Source organism: Anopheles coustani, chromosome 2, assembly GCF_943734705.1.
Source record: "Anopheles coustani chromosome 2, idAnoCousDA_361_x.2, whole genome shotgun sequence".
Lineage (NCBI taxonomy): Eukaryota > Metazoa > Arthropoda > Insecta > Diptera > Culicidae > Anopheles > Anopheles coustani.
In genome coordinates this window covers 47852020-47875118 of record NC_071289.1, presented here as the reverse complement: position 1 = coordinate 47875118, position 23099 = coordinate 47852020, and the positions used below count along the sequence as shown (strand labels likewise).

Here is a 23099-nt window from a genome sequence, read left to right as displayed (position 1 = left end):
GTTTAATTATGGTATTGTTATTTCCACCTGCCACAGTTGCGTTCAAAATCTACTTAACGCTTTACAATGCTGCGCTGGGCACTACTGCTGGTGCACCGCTGCTACAAACATGCATCTTTAATCAAATAAGAACAGTTCCCCTAACCACATTCTCATTACCGACGGTGAAGAAGCGTTAGTTTTCTTATTAGCAAGAGTCGAAATCCAGTTGGAAAGTCGATCAGTTTTGTTTACGGGAGGAGTCTTCTGCAAGGTGGGCTCACTAGCCAATCGTTGATTCACAGACATTAACTAACCGCGGATATATTTATCGAGTGGATATTGACATTCGTGAAGTAAATTTGGAAGAAAATGAAAGTTTGGAATAAAATCAAGGAAACAAACGCGCAAATATAGCCAACAATTTAAAGCTAATTAAAAAATGTCCAAGCAGGCACGCTGGACTGGGCAATACTGCTGGCGCACACAGTTTTATTCGAAAGATTTTTCATGCAATTGTTCTATTTAGCGTGAAATTACCAGTCAATTTGTATATCGACATTGAGCAGGCATTGTAGATGAGCTTTTAAACTTCTTTTTAAGGTAGATTTATTTAGTAGCAATTAAAGGTTGCAGAACTAAATAGACCATTCATGGTTCCTTAAACTATTTACTTTTCTCTACATCATATTCTACTCAACATCTTGACAAAATTCGTTGTCGTGTTTGTATTCTGGTTCTAAGAAACCACGTTATATGGTTCACCTAAGTTAGTATTACTTTTTATGTAGGTGCACAACCATCTAATTTCCTCACGAGACGCCACTGCTTTCCAATGATGTATAATACATTAGAATAATAGTTTAAATACTCTTAACACGTTGACTGCCATGGCTATCATTTTTGATAGCCAGCTGTCATTAGTTCTAAAAAGTTTTTGTCCCATAAATAAATGAAAATGAAACATAAAGAATATAGTAATATTAAAAATAAATTCTTTGGGAAGCTAAGTTTTGGTTTAGGCTTCGAAAATCGTTGGTTTAATAAATGTTATATACAAATTTTATCATAAAAGATTGTACAAAGAAAGTGTGCTAAAAACGCTTGGCAGTCAAGGTGTTAAAGCAATGGCCATCAGGTAATCAATAAAAGTTTGACTTTGACAGATTATTGATCGAAATCTACTCGAGCTAAAATGCTAAAATCGGTCTATTGATAAATCGCCACCAGCAATCGAGTCTGTTAAACGTCAGAACTTATAGAGGGGTCTACATCGACTCTGATCATTGAATCGGATTTCTATAGCCACGTTTGCCGAAAAGAGGCAGCTATTACCGCATTACCGGCCGCAGTTGGGTTTCAACGGCACGGATTCCCATAATCATGGCACACCTTCCCGTGTGTCGAGGCAAACGTTGCTGGTGGTTGCTGGTACTGGGCAACGGGAGAAAAGATGTAGTTTGAACAGCCTGGGAGCCACAAGAATCTGTTCGTCGTGGTGCTGATATACGAATCGTGGAAGGAAGATACATTCATGCAGTATACGCGCAAGGAGTGGGTCGAGAAGAAGCATCTGGACAATTTTCCGCTGGACGGCTCCATCGGAGCAGTCAAACGGTTCATCGTGATGCACGGCTTGAAATGCGTTCAATTATAGATCACTTTGACACACAAGTTACCAGAGTCCCGAAGAACTTGCTCGTTCGCGCAATCATAAATGAATTAATTTTGTACAAGAACGCAAATTCGATGACTCTATGTCGACACTGGGATACAATGAGAAAAGGAAACCGTTCATGAGGAAATCAACGGAAAAACTGAATTGATAATTCAAAATGCGAAACATTTGAAACGGTTTTAGACATATTTCGCGAACTGTTTCAATGACTCTCTCTCAGAATGTTTCATTGAGTCAATAAACTGAATGAGCACTCTCTAGCTCCAAACTTTGAAAGTATGTGCATTCAGCTAGAGGGCGCTAATTGTTGAAATATTAAAATAAACGTAAAAATTGAATTGAAAATTTTAAAGAAGAAATATTTCAAACGGTTTTAGAAATATTTCGTGAACTGTTTCAATGACTCTCTCAATGAATGTTTCATTGAGTCAATGAACTGAATGAGCACTCTCTAGCTCCAAACTTTGAAAGTATGTGCATTCAGCTAGAGGGCGCTAATTGTTGACATATTAAAATAAATGTAAAAATTGAATTGAAAATTTTAAAGAAGAAATATTTCAAACGGTTTTAGAAATATTTCATGAACTGTTTCAAAGACCAGCGCTCTCTAGCTAACAACTTTGAAAGTATTTATATACATACATGGAGCTAGAGGGCGCTGATCGTTGAAATATTGAAATAAACGGAAAAAAAATTGAAAATTCAACAAAAGAAACATTTCAAAGGGGTTTAGACATTTGTCGCAAACCGTTTCAATAATCAGTGCCCTCTAGCTTCATGAAATATAAATTTTGGTGCGGTAAACATGGTTACTAAAGCAGAGCTGTGCCACACAATCTGCAGCGCCATCTAGCGCAGAAATTTATGATTTTTCCAAAACAATTTCACTTAGCAAAGACACATGGTAATTCACATCGATAAGTTCATTATGAATCACGATAAGTTCATTCAAATCTTCACACAATTTATTAGATACAATTTAAACGTTTTCAAAAATAAACTGAACAACAGTTTTTACATGCGGTACGTTTTCCCGTCCTTGTCGGTACACGTGTATTTACTGCAACACGCTGGATAATCTTTGCTAAAATCTTGACCTGTTAGGACACATTCCGGTGACTCAACATGAGATACTCCGCACCTACAACGTAATACATCAAACATTCACATTAGCACAACACCTTAGGAGACGGCGAAAAGTACTTACGAGTAGAAGGAAATGGTAAATTGCGAGTCGCACGACATCTCTGCGCATTCACCTTTGAGTTGAACCGTTTCGTTCGGTTTCAGGCTAAGTTCCCGGTGCGAATCGTAGCATGCCCCTGGGTAATCTGAAGAATTGAAATACAAAAACGTTGCTAGTACCTCGTGCTAGAGAGGTTTATAGGTTTATATTTTACGGCTTCACGTACCAGGATGTGTCGCATTTGCCATTAGGTATGCTGCTGCCTCCGTTTGCCCTATCGCCATGCTAGCCACCGTCACTCCAATGAACAACACAAGCTGACACAACTTGACCATGATGCTGCCAAAGAGATTACCAACCGCCACAAAACGCAACAGACGCTCGAATGGCCGTGAGACTCGGGCGGAGGTGATAGAAGAGCCAAACAACCTGTTTTTCCTGATTCTGCGTCAAACGCCTTCGTCTTCGATACAGGGTAATTCCAAAACGGTCCGACAAGTACACAATTTTTGCAAGTGTGTAACAAAAAGCAAAGTAAGCTAAGCTGTCACACAGGCGTTTGTATAGAAAGCGCTAGAGCATGTCGTACGTTTCACCGAGCGGAAAATATAATCGACCCATTCGAGAATCATTTCCTTTTCGTCCCGGAAATTTCTAATTTTAATTTTCATTTCTTTAATTTAAATACTGAAAACTAACATTCGACCAAACACCCTCTGCGTGGTTGCATTAACACTTGACGTGCGTTGTTCCCACAAAAACCTGGGATCAGGGGGGGCGTGTGGCGATTCACTATGTGGACACAGATAACCTCGCTGACCGCACTCATATTTTGATGCTCGTATGTTTGAAGAAAACATTGATTCACAACCACTTCTCCAGCAGCTAGACACCTCTATCAGAAATGTAGATCGTATAGACAATGTGTTCAAAAAACTTCTCAACAGTCTCGGAGATTGAGCTATTATGATTGTGATATAAACAGGTAGCTGAAATAACCCAAAATGAGCCAAAGGCGAGCGCCAGTTTTGTTTCACATGTTAGCAAATTTATTTATCATATTTTGACGTTCATACTTCCTATATGCTCGACAAACGTTCATATTCGGTACCAATTGCTTTCTATTCTCCTTATCTTAATTTAATTCGTTTGATTTTTACACAAAATTTGAGTTTTAGTTTTCTTAACGCAAGTTCTACTACTCGGTCTCCATTTCCATCAGTCATTATTACAGTGTTTTATTAATTAATTTACGATTTTATTTACTTTTTATGCTTACCATTACACTTTAGAGTATAGCAGTTGTGTGTGTTTTTTTTAAATAATTCAGTATGCTGTTCTTTGCGCTTGTATGTATGTGTGTTTTGTATGCATGCGTTCGTTAACTGCGCTGATATAAGCGGGCGCCTTTTTTCCTTTTCAGACAACCCGCCTATTGTGTCCCTAGTTTCCCACAATGGAATTCTAATGTTTGCAACGCATTTTGGTTTATCTACCTTTACAATGCGTATCGAAGCATTTTCGACACCGACATAATTTCGCTCATACATAATTGTCAACAATCAAACTGCTAACAAAACTGGTGTTAGTTTTCTCATCTTTTCTTTTCTTTTCTCTATTTTTTTTCGGTGTACGGCTTTTGTTACGGCGTACTCTAAGTTTCCCATAAATTATCGAGCATATCGTGTTTAAGTGGCAGTCTTTCATCCAAAATGATGCACTCTTATTTCCTGTTTACTTGCTATCGTTAATGTATCTTTACGATCTTGCCAGCCTATTGTTGCTGGCTCGTCTCTCACGTTTCAGCTCTCTAGCGACTTTATCACTTATCGTTATCCAGTTCTTTGCAATATTTATGTTGAATGTTTTTTTTTGTTTAATATTTTGGTTCGTTCAGCTACATCAAGTATGAAATAGCATGCTTTATCGAATACTCATTATAACATTTGTCCACGCGTTCCGAATGTGACATGTATTTTGTGAATGTGAATTTGTTTTTGATGTATTTGTAACAGTTCCCAGTGTTTGCTTCGATAAAGAAAAGAATTAAAATTAAAGACGGCTAAACAACATGTCACTAGGTAAGAACTTTAAAATGGAAAACTCAACATCTGTCTCTCGAGTGGCTATGATTTCGTTACTCTATTTGTATTCTAAATGTTTGTCGTGTTTCCTATTTTAAAACAAAACACACTTACTTGTACATTTAAGTGAGTTTTCCTCACATGCCATAGGGACTACGTAAAAGCGACCAGTTCAAAGGTTCAAAAGAATATAGCAGCAACATATGGATTGTTTCAAACCGTTTATTACATCTATAAGTTTACTTCTCTATAGCGAAAGCCATAATACTACCACAGAAAAACTGTACTGGTGGTGTGTTTTGCTGCTGTTTTTCTTCTACAAGTGGCCTTACTGTTGCTGATAAATGGCAGTTCTGGTTAACATTTTGTTGGGCAGTATTCGGCGTTTTCTTTTTATACAATGGTGAATAATTAAGTGCAGTTGTGTTTATGAGTCTTGCGGAGAGGCGCGGTGACACTAAACAATGAAATGTATTTACTTTATAGGTATAACACTAGGAGAAGAAATTAGCCGAAGAATGTACAAAAGTGATACTACTAAAGCTGAGCTTTATATGAACGAGAAATGTGCTCGGTTTGGGAGATGATTTTAACTCTGCGAGTAGTAAATCATAAAATCAGCTCAATTTATTGCTACTCCAAACAATAACTAGACGAACGAAGCAAATGGTAAGCAAAGCTTTCGGCTTTTCCGATGATGTGCTTTCGGCTTTTCCGACTATATTCACATTCACAACTCTGCTGCCCGCTTCTCTAATGCTCTGTTGTTCTGTCTTCTCCAACTTGTCCTGGTAACTTTGAACCACCTTTCGCGCTCCGTTTTACAACAATTTACCCTAAAGGCGAACCAAAGTATCACTTTATTCGCGATTACAAAATAATAAGCACCTGCATATAATGTGTTGTGTGGTGTATAGTATCGGCATGGTATGTTTACTTGTGTCTCTAGTCGCTATCCTCTAGAAGGATGGTGTATTTTTCAGTTTTTGGCTTACTCTACAGTCGTTTTAATCCATCGGAAGAAACAGCGAGCACAACTAACGAGATACGGATTGAGAGGCAACTTTTAATTCGCAATCGAAAAAAGCCGAAAACACTTATTCTAAAGCCAATACAAAACTTTTCTGAACAAGATGGGAGAACATTTTCATCCGCAGTAGCTTGCGTCATTTTCGATTATTGCTATTTTATTTTTTACCATTTATTGAAAGTTCGTTCAGTCCAGTTCAGTTCGGGAGCATGCATCCCTACATGCCGTTTTACTCGTTTGACCTGATAACCTAATTCTGCATGATGGAAGCATTTTTTTTCAAATTCTCAGCATATTCATTGTCAGATTCGTTACTAACATGGCCTATCAAATGACACGTAAACACAAAGTAGGAGGAACAATTTATTGATGAAAACTATTGAAATTTTATTTTATAAGTGGATGTGTTCATTGTGGGTTATATCGAGTGTGGCCCGTAGATAAAGATACGTTGGTTGTGTTATGGTGTCGCTGGTAACAATGGTTTCTTTCGCTAGGATTCGGTGTGATAGTGCTTAACAACAATAATGATGCTTTGTTTGTGTGGGTGCGCTTTGTCTTTGCAATGGGATGTTTATGAAATGACTGCAATATGCTGCGGATCATTACAATACTCTATATAAGAAAAAAATCTATGTCTCTTAAGCATTCAAGTGTGTTTATATGAATAGTCGCTGACATCTGTAAACCCTGTTTCTTTCATGCCTTTTTTGCAGTTATAGAAACATTCTGTTACTGCTACTTTACATGTTGAGCGGATTATAAGATCAGCAGTGGCAATACACGCCATCAGCTTTTCTTCTATTGATCAGAGAAATGTATGCATTAGCTGTTCTAAGTACGAGCAGCTCCTCATACTCTATGTCACACACCACTTCTATGCAGTGTATGTCTATGTCTGATTTTGTGTGTGCTTTCATCATGCTTTACCCCAAACCGCAAAACATGGCTTTTGTTTTACTGCGCGTTGAAATCCATATGGTTTGTATATTCTTAAAACGTCTATGGGTTTCCTTAGGGCAAGCCATCAAACCTTTTATGTCGTATTAGTCAGCTTATCGATGTACACACACACGCGAACACACAAACATACACACACATACACACACACAAAGACAAACACACCATTAAAACGTAAAAACAACTAAACAAACAAACAAAAACAATTCTATGATCTAAATATTTGGTTCTCTTGTTGTCTGCGTTTAACTTTTTCCTGCCTATCTTTGTTACTTTTCTTCTAATGTAAACACAATTGGGTTGCGACTCAAAATGGCCAGTATTGTATGAAATTCTTAAAAATATGTTTTCTATATTTTCGCTATATACTTTGTGAACGATAGCTTGTGATCATAACAGCATTAATTCACTAGTGAAAGTATACTGCTATCGAAACGTTTAGCTCATATAAACAAAAACAGTATGAACGCTCAGGACGATACTAAACAACGTTCAGATCTAAGAATATGTAAGTGATAAAATACGTTTCATGTAGTGTTACCAACAAAAAATGTGGTACTAATCATATGCAGGATTTATGTTTTGTTTGATTTCAAACGACTATAAATAATTTATCTAAAACTGAGAGATAAAAACGAAGACATCCTCACTTTCTAGGAATAATTCTATAAGTAACGCTTAACATAAACTTACTTTAACTAATGATAAATCTACTGCAGCAGATAACGCATCGTGTCGCTTTAATCTAATATAGAATGCGAAATAAAAACTAAAAACTCATTATCTTTCATACGTAGAGTGTACTTATGCTCGCCTAGGATTAACTGGTATTCTTCTTCTCAGTACACCTGGAACCTAAACGTTTTTGACTATGATCGTATGTCGAAATGAGGTGTATGAAAACTGTAGAAACATAATCTTAAACTGTATCTTCGCTTACTATCGCCTTCGATCTCACCCCAATCAAGAGCATCACTCCTTACGCCTCGGTTTGGTTGTTTTTTTTATACTGTGTATAGTTTAGTGATGATGATTTAAACCATGATCAATAAATACGAAACAAAATAAAAGCATCGCTGTGAAGACAATTGAACGCAGTTTAAAATTTATGATCGGAAACAACATATATTTGTAAAAAAGTTCGTTTCCAGGACACATTCAATTACGGAATTGTCGGTGGATATTGCCTGCCATGTAACTTTTTCTTCGTTTTTAGTTCAACTAATTTAGTTCGCATATGTAAATCGTGAATTCAATTATTGAAGAAAGCACTCCCAACTTCTTGCAAATTATCTACACAGTATCCAACAAAATGTTGAACAATAATGGGTGCACAGAAACATCTTGAATTATTTAATAAACATCGGCTAAACCCATTTTCCATGCTAGCGACAAAACGAATTTTAGGAAAATAATAATTTTACTTTTTCTTTTGTTATTTTTCTTCAATATTTCATACTTTTATTTAAAAGGTTGTATAGCAGTACGTTGTGCGTCTAACCATTTCAAAATGTTCCATTATCTTGCGTTCGCTTTTAAAAAGCGATGAAGGAAATAAAACAGAAAGAGAGAGAGAGAGAGAGACAGAGAGTGAGAGATTGGATAAAACACAAATCATGGTTTGTTAAGTTCATCTAAAATCGTTGTCCTACAAAGGCAAGGAATTGACTATTGCCTTTTGCAATTTTCCTCGAAAGATACATTCATTGTTGAAAACAAGGAGAAAGTTGATTTTTTTATAAGATTGTCCTTATAGACGACCTCTCTGACCCTTTGTGCCCATCCCGCATCTACACCAATAAGGTAGGGCTAGGATGGGAGGGTTTCGGAAGGACAAAAAAGTAGATAGTTGGTTTAAGCCTTACATCCGTTTTGATGCTGTCGTTTGAATAAACAAGTAACAAAACATTAGATTACCTAAGTGCAATTCTATGGTTGGTAAATACTGTTCGCCTCTAACTGTGTGACAAATTAATAGCATTCGAATGCACTCTCCATACTCTGGCAGTATACACACGCACAAAGGGCAGGGTGCTGGTAGCTGTTCTTCAACTATTTATTGGCAGTGGAGTTGCGACAAATAAAGCACCCTACAATTTCTTTCTATGTTTGGACTGGCTACAACCACTTTAAATTTGCTTACGGTGTACTCATTTTTCGTGTGTAACATTTGTATTGTTTTTTGTTTGTTTGCTGTTTGTTCGCATTTTACTGCGTCTAGCTACGTATAAATAACGTGTTTCATCAGGGTGGTTTCTTTTGGTTTTTTTGCGCATTTCTTTCACGATTTTTCTTACTTATGTATCTCTCCTACTCCATGTGGCTGCAATTGCTGTCCCAGTACCACGCGTACTAATTAATTATGTCAATATAGAAGGCATTCTTTTTCAGACTTCCTAGTACTGGAAAATTTATTTCCTTGAATGTTTAAATGTTCCGTTTTATAAATGTTTTACAATGTGCCTATGTGTGTATATAGGCATATATATATATATATGAACTATATACATATCCTGACAACATGTAATGGGTGCATTTATCGGTAAGGATGGTGTGGTTAAATTTTGCATTACAATTATTTCCGATTCTTCTACTTTCTTTCCTTCTTGTCAGCTACAATTTGCTGTTTGCTGATCATAAGAAAATCCCTTTCCGATGTCCATTAGTTATGAAGAAATTAGAAGAAATTCGTTTCTATACAATTATATTCAAACGTCTGCTATATTGTATCAGCTTCGTCCAATCGCCTTTTGTAATCCTGCTGTTCCTCTGTTCATATAATCCAGGGCCTGCTTCGTTTTGCAACATTCACCAACAAATGCTACATCAATTTTCCTCAATATGCCATTCCAATGGACCATCATCCACGTGGATCTGCCAAATATATGTTCGATCCATTGAGCTTTTATGCTATTCAAAGAATGCAAATGTTTATGCTCTAACCTTTTGGTAGAACTGAAAATCGCTTTCATCCCCTATGCTCCATTCTTACATGAAACCCTGCGACAAGGCAACTGATAGCATTCATCGATGCAGAGAAAACTAAAACAGGTTACAAAAAAAGAAAAAAAAATGAACACACAACTAAAACACAGTCTCGATCCATTTCTCTCCATTGCATTGTCCACTCAAATAAATGCATCACACACACAGACACACACACACATACACACACACACACACACACACACACACACACTCATTGTGCCTTTCAATAGATAACAAAAGGCATACGTTCGAAACAATAGTTTTTTTCTTTTCCTTGTTTTTCTTTGACTAAAGCTGGATGCATAGGCTTTTTCAGTCATTTGACATCTTCTCAGGGAACTATCACTGAATCGTTGCGAGCGGCACAACGAGATCTAGCTCGCATAGGACGGAAAATTACGGGCAGAGAAAGAAGAATCATTAACGCATTTGGATGCAAGTATCCACATGTGGTTGGTCAGAATACCAACCTCCACCCGCACCTCTTCCCTATTGGAACGGTTAGTCTGAGTACAGATCCGATCCGAGCCTCGTACCTTGTACTCTATACCAGAGATGGCAGATAATCACCACCGATAGAGCAGTAAGGGTTTCGGCAGACGGCTGCCAATCAGTGGCTGCCTTCTTCGCATTACTATGGCCTCGAATATCCTCGAAGATTATTCATCAGGTAACACTGTTTTAATAACAAATATTGTTACGGCATTGGTATTGTTGCTATCGACCACAATGCCACTATTACTATTATGATTATTTCTATTACAATTACTGTTATTTATATTGGCAGTGGGTGTGCCCTTCGCGCCGTTGTTGCTATCGGTGCTACTGTTGCTGCTTGTTCCGTCGTTACTACGAGTACTACTGTTACCGACCGCCGACACACTGGGCACAAGCATGGATGATTCCGATGCTCGTACGCGCGAGTTTGTTGTGGAAACCAAACCGAGAGTATCAAGATGTTGCAGGGGCTCACTTATATTTACCTTCGCCGGCGTGAAGCCGCTAGCGCCAGCGCCGATTTGCGTCGGTGCGGGATTGCCATTGCCGTCAACAGCGGTATGAGTTTGCGAGCGGTTTGTTGAACCACCCCGTTGTTGTTGGGTCGACCAATTTGGGGGGCTGCAGGTGGAATTTTTCTGACTATCAAATGTTTCACCACCAACTGCACTCCGATCGGCCAGCTCGGAAACTGCCAGTTGCACGTTCGTGCCTAAACTGCATTCGGCATTCGGCTGGGATGACGGTTGTCTCAGAGCTGCGATTGCTGGTCGCATCATCCCACGCTCGATCATCTGCTACCTGATGTTGGCCGAGTTGAGGACGAAGGGCACGTAAAACATTTTGCTCTCCAGGAGCAAGCTAGCTGCAGTTTGTATCTGAAACAATAACAAACGATCCATTTTATGACTTTCTTTTATGACGTCCGACCCGGCATACTCCGGTCTAATAAATTTACCTCTGGGATATGGGCCAGCAGATCGCCCAGTCGATTGGGATTATGTGGCATGGTGTGCTGTAGATAGCTTCTAAGTACTTGGATGTAGCGTTCTTGAATGCTTTCTAGCTCCACCTCTGCGTACCGAGGAGCACACACCATAGGAAAAAAGGATTGAATAAGACATATGAAAAAAAGATTGTTTTAGGATTAATAACCTGATGCGTTTTTTTTTTAATTAGGCGGTTTTTCATTACCTTTGTTAAGTAGAATGTATACTTTCAGACAAACATACTCCTCCATTTTTAGCTTTATCCTACGAAACATGATCGTAATTTGCGTCATTTTCTCCACCATCTGGCCAACATCAATCTTTAGCTGCTCGATTGAAATCGGATGTCCCATGAGGGTGGTAAGGCATGATTGCAACGTATGCAGGTGGGAAGTTATCTTAAGAAGGAACACAAAATAGAAAAATTAGTACTCACAGATTCCACCATATAAATCCAGCTCTTATCATTATAGATATTCATTTTAATGTGAATATGGTATTGTTAATATTGAACTCGATATTATGAACCTATTTAGCAGTAAAATTATATAAAGAGTATTCTTATGGTCTGTACGGATGAGTTAAGAACAAATTTGAAAGTATGTATTAAATGAATCGTCGGCTAGTGATAATGGCTCACTAACAACATCAGTCACGGTTCATGTAGAAATTCACCAAAAAGTAAGTTTTCTGAACATTAATGAGGTTGCAATTTTTTGACTCGTTAAAAATGGTATCGAAAAGCAACACCTTAGACCAAGAGTTTGTAGCTGTGTGTTAGATAAGAGTGCCAGCTAAGCCATTTTTTGCTTTGATGATAGAAAGTAAAAAAATAACACCCTACCTCTTCCGTAAATTCTGGATCATTCTTGTCCGGCGCCAATACAACATTGCTAGGTTGCGTTTGCACCGGATTAATGCTTTTCTTGCCGTGCATCGCCTGGTAGGCAGCAGTCGTCAGGACCAGGATCTCGTGCCACTTGTCAGTCAGCAGCTTGGTGTGAATCTCTACCGGTATATCGGTGTAGAATGGTAGTTTGCGCGTCCACGACACCAGCTTATGCACGATCGAGTCACCAATGTTGCATAGCTTGTCGCCAATCTCCGACTTGTCAGCGAGGAATTCACTAAAATGCGGTAGGGTAGCTATGTCTTCCATAGCATCACAGTCTATAAGGGTATGTATCATGTTCAAGGCTTGCTCGTATGAGATCGACCGATCCTTGGACGAGCTGACGGCATTATCTAGCCGATGGCGTAAATGCACTATCTCGCTTGGATTGGTAAGGGCCGTTTTCAGGATGGTGCCATTCACCAGATGCGACGACAAGTGATTCAATCCTTCCGACTTTACCATCGCTGGCGACGTCGTCGAGGGCAGATGCTGCTGCGGGTGGGAAGGATGCTGTTGGTTCTGCTGTTGATAAAGGCCCGTCGACTTCGTGCTGTCTCCATCGGAGCCTACCCCACCGCCACTGTCATGGGGGCCGCCACCAGCACCTACACCGATACCTAGACCGCCGGCACCACCACCAAAGCCTGTAACAGTACTTCCCAGCCCGCCGGCACCTTGCATCAGTTTTGCGTTGGTTGCCTTCTGGTTATTTTTCTTATGTTTCTTATATTTAACTTTGTACAGATTATAAACCGCACCACTGTTACGTCCACCGGGCATCCGATCCTCTCGTACCGCTAGCCAAAGGAAAACAAGTGAAATAGAAGGAAAACATTACAATTTTGCGTACGGGAATACCGCATTGCATCGCGACTCACCTTGCAGCACCATTCCTTGCTCGATGCACTTTTTAAACCTACAATACTGGCAGCGGTTCCTCTGGGCTTTAGTGATCTCGCAAGTTCCATCGGCCACACACGTGTACACTCTGCGGTTCTGCACGGTCCGTTTGAAAAAGCCCTTGCATCCTTCACACGTTATAATACCGTAATGTAGTCCCGTCGCCTTATCCTCACAGATCATGCACACCAGCGGTTGGTCGTCCTCGTCTGGAGGCATGTCGTCCAGAAGCTCCTGCAAAAAACAAAATGAATAGGTTTGAAAGTGGTGGTTGAGATAGGTGGCACTTACGCCAAAATTTGGACAATATTTTCGCTTTTTTCGGTCCCTACGCTCTTTTCGCTACATTGCGTTCTTGTAACTCGTTTGCGAGGAAAACTTGAGGAAAAAATTGAGAAACATATAAATAAAGGAGTGAAAGGAACGAAAAGAAGCAAATGCAGTGGAAGGAGAGAATGAGTTTAAACGAGCAAGAAGAGCAAAAAGAGCTAAAAGAGCTAAAGGAGCGAAAAGGAGCAAAAGAGGCGAGAGTCGCGAAAGGAGCTCTGCTCCACTCGAAAAGCGTTATATGCCCGCTCCGCTCTTCAAAAAGAGCTGGTTTTTACAACACTTTGCTTACCTTCTTGGGCCCCCCGGGAGCTCCACCGAGGTTCCAGCCTAAACTTTGCTGCTGTTGAGCTGTGAGATTGAGGGCCTGCTGCTGCTGCTGTGTCTGATGCGGTCCGGTCGGGAATTGGCCATAGTCACCGGCCCAAAGACGCTCCATATTGAGGGGTAACCCAGTACGGTGGTGATTGGTGTTTTGCCACTGCGTGTGCCCAACCACAACGGCCGCCGCCGCGGCTGCAACAGCTGCTGCTGCTGCCGCTGACGTTGTAGGCACCACGGATTGCCCTAAGCTCAACAGCAGATGGGCCGCTTCTTCGTTGTTACTGCTGGGGGACACGTTGCTTTGGGAATTGCTGCCATTGCTGCTGTTGCTATTGTTACTACTGGTACTGATACTACCGATACCATTGTTTCCCGCTCCACCATTGCTTTGATTGTGTTGTTGCTGTGCTCCAAGATGGTGTCCAGCCGTCGTTACTGTATGCTGCTGTTGTTGATGTTGATGTTGATGTTGTTGTTGCGGTTGTTGCGGTTGTTGTTGTTGTTGTTGTTGTTGTTGTTGTTGTTGTTGTTGTTGTTGTTGTTGTTGATGATGTTGTTGCTGTTGTTGTTGAAGTTGTTGTTGTTGCTGCTGGTGCTGCTGCTGTTGCTGCTGATGATGATGATGATGCTGCTGCTGTTGCTGATGATGATGTTGCTGTTGATGTTGCAAGAGCTGATGGTGGTGGTTCGTTTGATGTTGCTGGGTACTCCCACTATTACTTCCAACGGTTGAGGATCCTTGGGACGATCCTGCTGACCCGTTACCAGTGGAACTCCCATTATTGGATAACGAAGGGTTATGCACGTGTACGGGAGCATCGTAACTCCACACCATCGTACGAACCCCACAAGATTCGCCCATAATGACCGTCGGTGTGACACGTGGCGGTGTCTGTGACGCATTCGGGCCCGGGCTGGTATGGTGTTGCGGCGACTGCTGCGATTGATGCGGATGATGTGGTGAATGTTGCTGCTGCTGCTGATGGTGTGGAGATGATATTTGGCTTCTTATAGGTGGTAGCGGTCCACCGATCACTTCTGGCTTAACCCCGTTTATACGGTGCGCTGTAGCTCCTTGTGTTACAGCTTGGACAGCGGCGGAGCCCGGCCAAACCATTCGATGGTGTTGCTGCTGATGCTGTTGCTGGGCAGCAAGCAAGTTAGCAGCAGTCGTCGCAGCCGGCAAGGAACTGGCTTCATTTTTAACACGAAACAGTATCGCGGCATCACGAATAGGATGCCGGAGTTGCAGAGCGGCAGCGGCCGCCGCTGCCGCAGCCGCTGCAGCCGTGGACGAGGGTGTTACAGCAGTCGTACTGCTTGCCGTGGGACTGCCAATCGGACCCGATCCTGTGCCATTCCCCCCGCTGGAGGAGCCGGTTGTCCCCATAGATGCGGACTGATGCTGCTGAAGCTGCTGCTGATGGATGGCCAAACCGCGCTCACGCTTTATGATCACATGCGTTTGAGGTGCATGTTGTTGATGGTGTTGCTGCGAACCGGCACTGGATGATGCGACCTGTAGCGGGCTGCTAGGTGGCCGATGTGGCTGCTGCTGTTGCGGAGACATTGGGGGCTGCATATGTGAGGTGCTACTATTAATCATCGACACTGGACTAGCAGATTGCCGCACCACGGTCGCATGTGAAGATACAGGTGTTCCCGGAGGGTGCGGCATACGCTCACGCTTGATGAACAACTGCTGTTGTGCATGCTGGGCAGCAAAGTTGTGGCTGTTCATCTGCCGATTGTTATTGAGCATTGTTGAACTAGCAATTACCATTTGATGCTGATGCTGGTGTTGATGTTGCGCGTGTTGTTGCTGATGCAGTTGATGCAGCTGTTGCTCCTGGTGCTCCTGGTCTAGCTGCTGCTGTTGTTTGTGTTGCTGTTGTTGAGACTGATGCTGGCGCTCTTTCTTTATTCTTATCTGCTGCTGCATCGCCTGTAGCATCTGTTGTTGCGTTATCAAGACATGCTGTTGCTGGCTAGAGCCGCCACCACCAACAGCAGGCATCGTTGATTCAACAATCTGACTAGATGCAATCTTTGGAGACATCGGAACACCCCCCGCCATCGACTGATGAGTGAAGATTGCAGACTGGGAGGATGACGTTGTCGAGGTCGTTGTCGAGGACGTGGACAAGGAACATGCAACTAATGCTGCGGAGGAGTTGTTGCTGCGGTGCCTGCTAGGCTCGCTATCACTCCCGTGCGCATTGAGGCCTTCGCGATTGGATACACCGTTTGGTGCAGTGTCGCTGCCGGCATTACGATCGACTGTCGCCTCGGCATCACCCGAGGCCGGTAAGACTGGTGGTGCCGCACCGGTCAGGTCGGATGAGGGAGACCGAGCGGTGGATGGGAGGACCGACACTGACGAGCATGATGATGATGTCAAAGAAGCTGTTGCAGTGGAGGAGGAGGAAGTGGGAGGAGGCGGTGGAGGTGGCGGAAGAGGCAGCGACTGCTGCTTCCGCATTCCCAGCGTCACTAGTGTCGTTGCCGCAGCCGCCACGGCTGCAGCGGCCGCAGCTGCATTCGTCACACCTCCGCCTTCCGTGCCACCGCCGCCACTTGACGGCGCACCTTTGATACGTGACGACGGTGGGGTAACAAGGACCGTCACATGTGGCCTTTCACCGGGTCCAACAGTGTGAGCATTCGTAACGTGCCCATCATCCTTACGATCGTCGTCTGCTTCGCAGCTTCTCTGCTGTGACTGCTGTTGATGCAGCAACTGATGCGAGTTTTTAATAGTTACGTTATTGTTGTTATTACTATTGTTACTGCTACTACTTCTACTACTGCCACTACTACTGGTACTATGGCCGGTGTAGAGCTTGCCGCCAGCGAGCCGTGCAGCAGTGTTGTTGGTTCCGTTGTCATTAGTAGTACTCGCGGTGCTACTACTATTGCCGTTGCCAGCTGCACTATCACTAATGTTGGTGCTCGTGAGGCCCGCAGTAGTAGTAGTCGGTGGACTCACCGAACGGCATTGCCGTTCATCGGCCACCGAACGTATCACACTTGCTCCGCTACTGCTCCCGAGGCTCGTAGCACCGGTATTCCTGGACGGTCGCCCTTCTACGGACACTGCGGGCGATGAATCGGGCGACGTTCGGTTGCTGTTGTACACGTCGTCCTTCAGAGCGGCGTCGCCATCGCCAGAGCAGCCGGCAGCAGCCGCGTTTGTTGCAGTCCCGTTATCGTACATCGGTGGCTTTGTTGGTGGTAACGAGGACGCTGCATTATTGACGCAACAAACGCTGCGACGCTCGTCGCCGTCCTCCGGTCCGTTTCCATTGTCCAATCGGCTTTGATGATGGCCTGTTCGGATCCTGCCGTTACTGCCAACTTCGGCAATCGACGTGGTATCGTGAGGCTCCTCAGTCGTGGATGGTGCTACCGGGGAAGGTGTGACATCAGCTCCGCTTCCAGCAGATTGTTGTGACAGCGGATGCGGATGCGAAAGCGGAAGCTGTTGCTGATGAGGTTGCTGTTGCTGTTGCTGTTGCTGTTGCTGTTGCTGTTGCTGTTGCTGTTGCTGTTGCTGTTGCTGTTGCTGTTGCTGTTGCTGTTGCTGTTGCTGCTGCGGCTGCTGATCACACATCTTGGGTGACAGAGGCTGCAGAAGATCTGGCGAAGATGTGCTCGTGTCGGCTATCGATTCACCGTCGCTGCTACATCGTGAGTCGACTTTTCTTCGCTTTAATTTCAAATCTTGAAAAAGGCTCATTTTATCGAGCTCGCTGTATGGTCCACGGCTCAGTGTCATAATTCCTGCGAAGGCCAAAGAAAGGATAAAATAAATTAATTAATTTTGCTCTTTGCACTAATTATTGCAACAGGTTGAGTGTGGTCATAGGCTGGTACCTTTAAAAATGACATGACCAAACAAACAATAATATCCTACACCATATAATCTATCTAACTTTAAAGCATATCCACTATTTAGGTATGACACGAATCAACTCTTTTTTTTTCTTTTTTTTATGATCTGGTACATTATAATTCATTATCGTTTTATAATGCGTCTGCTTAAGATGCTGTTGAACGATTGCGAACAGTACACCCAACACTTTGCGCCTGGCAAATGCATCAACAATGCAACGCCCTGAGAATACCAGAACAACGTCGACAACAATCCAGTCATTTGTATTTCCGCAATTGATAACAAGACAGCGTGAAAGGTTAAAGTCACCGGGAAAGATAGAGAAACACTTGTCCGTCGATAACCGATGCCTCTCATAGCCCCCTTAAGGTTATGGTCGGGATTGTAATATGAACGCAACGCTATATTTGCACTACGTCGGTAACTACATACATCACTCGTGAACCATGTTTCATGAGTTTATATAACTTCATTTAAATTTAAATAGCTATATTTAAAAGTTTATTTTGAAGATCAAACACAAAAATCATTACAAACATTGAAACGAACATATTTTTTTTAAATCAACACAGAAGTAGACAGCAGAAACATACTAAAGTGTGTGCCAGAGCTGTTTACTGTCACAATCGACAGTCGTGAGTAATGTAACGACCGACTAGGTATGCTTTTATAATCAATAAACCAAATAGTTAATGCTTGCATTTCATTGTACATTTATTGGCTTACCAAGAACTTATGGGTGGACTTGTATAAACATTAATTTTGATATATTTAATAAATTTCACGTTATACATTCTTGTTAAACGATTGCTTAAGGCGTTGACGGTCATTTCATAACTACTACGTATCCATAGGAGTATCAATATTATTGCTTTAAATCGGACGAACGCTCACTGATGCACTAGCCAAGCCATCGCCGCCAATCGCATGGGAAGTGTCGTAGTAAACCGTTAGTACAAACTTCCGCGATCGCAAGTCGCCTTGAACGCGATGCACTCTCGATTTACATTTGTAACTTGTTTGCATGAGCACGACCGAAGAGGCAAGCTGAACCGTAACTGGTCGACAATGACTGTTAGGTTAAAGTAAATGAACGAGAGCCATGATCGCCATTACCATTGAACTCTCACTTGGTCGTCTCTGGGAGGAATGCGATTGTGACATGTGCAAAAACAGAGCATACGGTAAAATTTTACTACCTTGAGGCCAGCGCAAGAGCAGAAATTGTGGAAACAAAGCTGCACTGGGCTCAATATATGGAATATCAGGAATACTTGTACGCACAACTAATAGGCCCCACGAGAGTTAGGGCTGTGGGTTCGAATCTCGCTTAAGACAGTTCGATAAGAACAAGTAAAAACAGCTTTTAATATGGTAAGAATAGCAAAAGAAGGTTAGTATTACGAATACCATTTCCAATCCCATTACAATTTCGCAATTCGTTTTACGACGGCACATTGTAATATGATTGTAGATCAATTGTAGTATCATCATTGGAGGTAGATTGTAGTATCAACAGTCAGCCTTTCGAAATATTGTGGGTTTGAACTAGTGTGAGTAAAATTAATCAATTCAGAGGGAGTGAGTTGGAATGGGGAGTCAATTCTTTATCTCACTCAGAATGATTCATTTCTTTTTTGTGTTCCAAGAATCATGACTGATGATTCACGTGCATAGAACCTGCGACAAAAAACGGAGCCTTAACACCCTTCTACCCGACACTTTGGGCTTGGCTGAGCAACAAATCATTCCTTGGGATTCTGAGAGAGCCAAATCTTTCTGTGTCAGTTAACTCACAAATAAGCCAAAAGAAATAATGGTAATTTGAATTAGTTCACTCATTAAGAAGAAAGATCAACTCATTCACTCACTCTGGCTCAGTTTGCACATGACTAGTTTAAACCCATGACTTCAAGCGCAATCTGGAAAATGAACTGAAACCAATCCGACAGAATATATATAAAAAATCCTTAATCCTACTGCACATTCTCTAGCATTATCCGAGGCATTCTAGATGCGAAAGGCGAAGAGGAGCATTTTGTATGGTTCAGGCAAATGATAATTTGCCTTACAAAGCGTTTTTGGTCCTTCCGATTGTTTAGGTTATGGTAAAGTTGTGAAGGAAGTTAGTAAATTTTTTTACCGAGATAATGTTTTTTTGCATGATTGGTTATTGGAAACGTAGTAAAGTACCTCGTTCATACAATAAAAAAGGAATAAGATATTAAAAGAAAAAGCTAATTTGTTGATTTGATAGTGTGAAGACTGGCTTTCTTAATTCACTGTATATATCGCACTGCACTGAAGTAAATAAGTCAGTTTAATGCAAATGTTTGAAAATCAGCCCACCGCCGAAAATACCGGCAAATTATGTGAAGCATGGAAAACTATCAGTTGTCATAAATATTCCGCAATGAAGAGAATGTTCGTTGGTCTAAATCTTTGGAAGTAGGTTTGGTACGATTATCGAATAGATCCTGGTATTAAAATGAGTCATAGTTTTGGTGGGACTTCAATGCCATGGGCAGCTCTATATTGCGACGGAAGTTTAAATTGACATAGATCTCAAAAAGGATTCCAAAATTCTAGAAATAAACTTAATTGAACAAGACCCTATGATGGGCCTTAACTTTTTTTTTGGTACAGCAGGATAACAATTAGACTACGATATCGTGGTGGATCAAAGATTTTACGTAATAGGCCCGGAAAGTACCGAAAAGTTGTGAAACTGGTTGAAATAAAATTCCAAACTAGAAAAAGTACAATTGAAATGGAAATTCTGAAAATTATTAATTTAAATAATTTATTTAACCCGAAATTCAACCGATTACGAAAGAAAACATGTTGTTGATTTACTTCTTTTTACTTCGCTTAGTGCACATAGCATACATAAAAAAAATATTACAAAACTTATCATATGTGTAATAAGGTAGTCCACCTCATACTTGTACTAGTAATGCAACAAACTGACCTACGATGCTCACCAAGAAAAATCAACAAGTACTTGTCTGATGTATCAGTACCTCCCGATTCGCGATAGAACTAACCTACCGCAAAATTCAACCCCCACCAGTCACACAAATTGCAACGGAATGTTCAATCGCTGATAGTCTTACATATACTACAGACAGCACAACCCTCAGCACACAGTGTGTGTATATGTAATTTGTACGATCCCGCGTTCAGAGCAATCAACTTCTTAGACTAGCAAAGTGCTTGCATAAAAAACATGCGGTAGGTCATCAGATTCATTAGTTACAGAATTATATTTCCTTTAAAAACGATTTAATAGTAAAAATAGTTGAAGAGTGATCATGTTAAACATTTATTACCGCAAAACCTTTTCTATAAATAGGTACAAAAAATGTTTGTAATCTTCATTTTCTATTCTGATTTACTTTTTTCTATTCCTAATAACTGCATTCATCTGCATTTACATGTTTAAAATGGCGTATTCCCGAAAAAAACCAAACAAAATACACTAAGAAAGAAACAGAGCATTATGTTTGGTATTTCGTAATTTCACGAACATTATGAGATTAGCTTTTATAGACTAGAAGTCATACTATGAACTGCCATACATATCTATGGCCTTTATCCTATAGATGTCTTTGTCAACATGAGAATGAGGAAACCGAATCTAACGTCGCTGAAATCAACCATTCAAGTTGTAACATTGACCGTTTCAAACGCCACTTCACTGACGATATGGAACAGCACATTACAAAAATGCATCACAACTAGTTGCCCTTTCTAAATGCAACCAGCCTCTCACACACCGAACTCGCCACTCAGGAAAAGGCCTTGGTGTCTAACGCTATAACTAAGTTCAACGAACCCTGTACTAGGCGGCACTCGTTCATGCGCATGTAATCGTACGTTAGACATCAATCCCCCCTCCAATATTCACTGCAGTAAGCAGAGCTCCACCGAATGCACCGCCAGACGGCGCTCACGATGTTGCATCGACGATGGTGGCCCCGATTTAGGCACCGATGAGTGCGTCTAATGGGGAAGTTCCGAGCATCGCGGGAGGAAAATGAGCTCTACTATGTGTTTCAATTAGACGAGACGAGCTAGGCGGCACGAACGAATCGCTTTGGAGCGAATGCCGAGCACGAAAACGTGTCATAAGCGATTCCAACGAAAGAACCAATCGAAACGAAAGCGCTAAGCGACGAACTCCCATCAATGTTCACGTAAGCTTTAAGTTATTTTGATCCAAGCGTATGTACTAGCTTGGGTAAATAAAATGCAATATGACATTTTTATCTCGAGATTAGCGCTTATTTAATACACATGTACATTAAAAACTAATTTTACCTAAAGATGTCATTTTCGTCCGCGTTGCACTGCCTTGTAGAGTCTCTATCGAAAACGAATGTGTCGCCAAAGCTCAATAAAGTTTGTTAGGTTGTTGGGTTCAACGCATATATTTCCTTGTTGACATGTTCGTGTTATCCTTTTCACAAGCGACGCATCCTTGCCGAGCACGTTTAAAGAAGAGAACGCTTAATTCCATTTAAATCACTTTTTCACAGGAACTTTGTTTCCGTATTCACTGTTGGAAAACAATTTTTCTGCAGTTGCGGAAAAGTTCCAGTTGTTTAAAAAGCGTTTGCCCTTTTTTCTAGGTGGACATTGCAATGCTTCATGTAAAACTAATTACATATTTGAACACTGTAGATTCCAGCACACGGTTGATTTCTTTGATAGTTTCACCAATCAAAAACGGTAGACATCTTTTTATGGTTCGGCAGTATCTCTCCGCATTGCACTTTGACTTTTAAAATTAATAACGATTCGTTATTACGGTACAGTGAAACTTTTTGTGCCACGCGCAATCATCAAACTGCCATTTAGGAAATTTAAATTTTGTAAAACGACAGGATCACATCACTGCATTTTGCACTGAATGTTTTGATGTGTTATTTACAACTTTTGATCACTCGGATTAACGCTGTTCATCATCTTGAAACACGCAGTGAGGGAGTAGATATGAACCACGTGCAACTACAATTTTTAAACGTTTTCATTCTGAAGTGGGGAAAATCAGCCATAATGTGTCACTTCCGACTGGTTATCCAAGATACACGCGTTTTTTTGCTAGCATTGTTATGGCTTTGCCAACTGCCTGGCCTGCTTCCGCACGGACGATTCATATTAGGGCAAAAGATAATTCCCGTATACCGTATGAGATCGCTTTTTGGGAGCGAATGCAGTTTCACAGCTAGCAGCAAAATGAATTCCGCATTCTTAGCGACACTATTATGCACAGCACTCACTTTCTTCACACCAAACCGACGTACTGCCGAGTAGACACAACCGTTGCGAATCAAAATGACTGTTGGTGTTTTTACAAGAGT

General features: G+C 41.4%; 2 protein-coding genes across 2 annotated transcripts; both read right to left on the bottom strand.

Annotated features, from left to right (window-relative positions):
• Positions 1-2671: 2671 nt before the first annotated feature.
• LOC131264480 (uncharacterized) lies at positions 2672-3196 on the bottom strand. The gene is made up of 3 exons (XM_058266779.1): positions 3070-3196; positions 2865-2988; positions 2672-2798 (listed from the first exon to the last, which is right to left on the bottom strand). Exons 1-3 carry the CDS (start codon positions 3176-3178, stop codon positions 2672-2674), a joined length of 360 nt encoding a protein of 119 aa, XP_058122762.1. The 5' UTR covers positions 3179-3196.
• Positions 3197-9608: 6412 nt separating this feature from the next.
• LOC131264479 (hormone receptor 4-like) lies at positions 9609-22069 on the bottom strand. The gene is made up of 8 exons (XM_058266778.1): positions 22057-22069; positions 17379-17621; positions 13807-17243; positions 13166-13421; positions 12237-13084; positions 11598-11790; positions 11362-11477; positions 9609-11281 (listed from the first exon to the last, which is right to left on the bottom strand). The coding sequence occupies exons 1-8, from the start codon at positions 22067-22069 to the stop codon at positions 11201-11203; spliced, it is 5187 nt and encodes a 1728-aa protein (XP_058122761.1). The 3' UTR covers positions 9609-11200.
• Between the last annotated feature and the right edge of the window lie 1030 nt (positions 22070-23099).

Excerpts from the sequence above, each read along its gene's own strand:
- LOC131264480 (XM_058266779.1), bottom strand. The coding sequence starts at position 3,178 with ATGGTCAAGTTGTGTCAGCTTGTGTTGTTCATTGGAGTGACGGTGGCT. Across the intron at positions 2,989-3,069 it reads GGCAAATGCGACACATCCTG|ATTACCCAGGGGCATGCTAC; the intron begins GTACGTGAAGCC and ends TCAATTCTTCAG. Across the intron at positions 2,799-2,864 it reads TTTACCATTTCCTTCTACTC|GTGCGGAGTATCTCATGTTG; the intron begins GTAAGTACTTTT and ends ATTACGTTGTAG.
- LOC131264479 (XM_058266778.1), bottom strand. Across the intron at positions 13,085-13,165 it reads GCAAGGAATGGTGCTGCAAG|CGGTACGAGAGGATCGGATG; the intron begins GTGAGTCGCGAT and ends TCCTTTGGCTAG. Across the intron at positions 11,282-11,361 it reads TGCTGGCCCATATCCCAGAG|ATACAAACTGCAGCTAGCTT; the intron begins GTAAATTTATTA and ends TTATTGTTTCAG.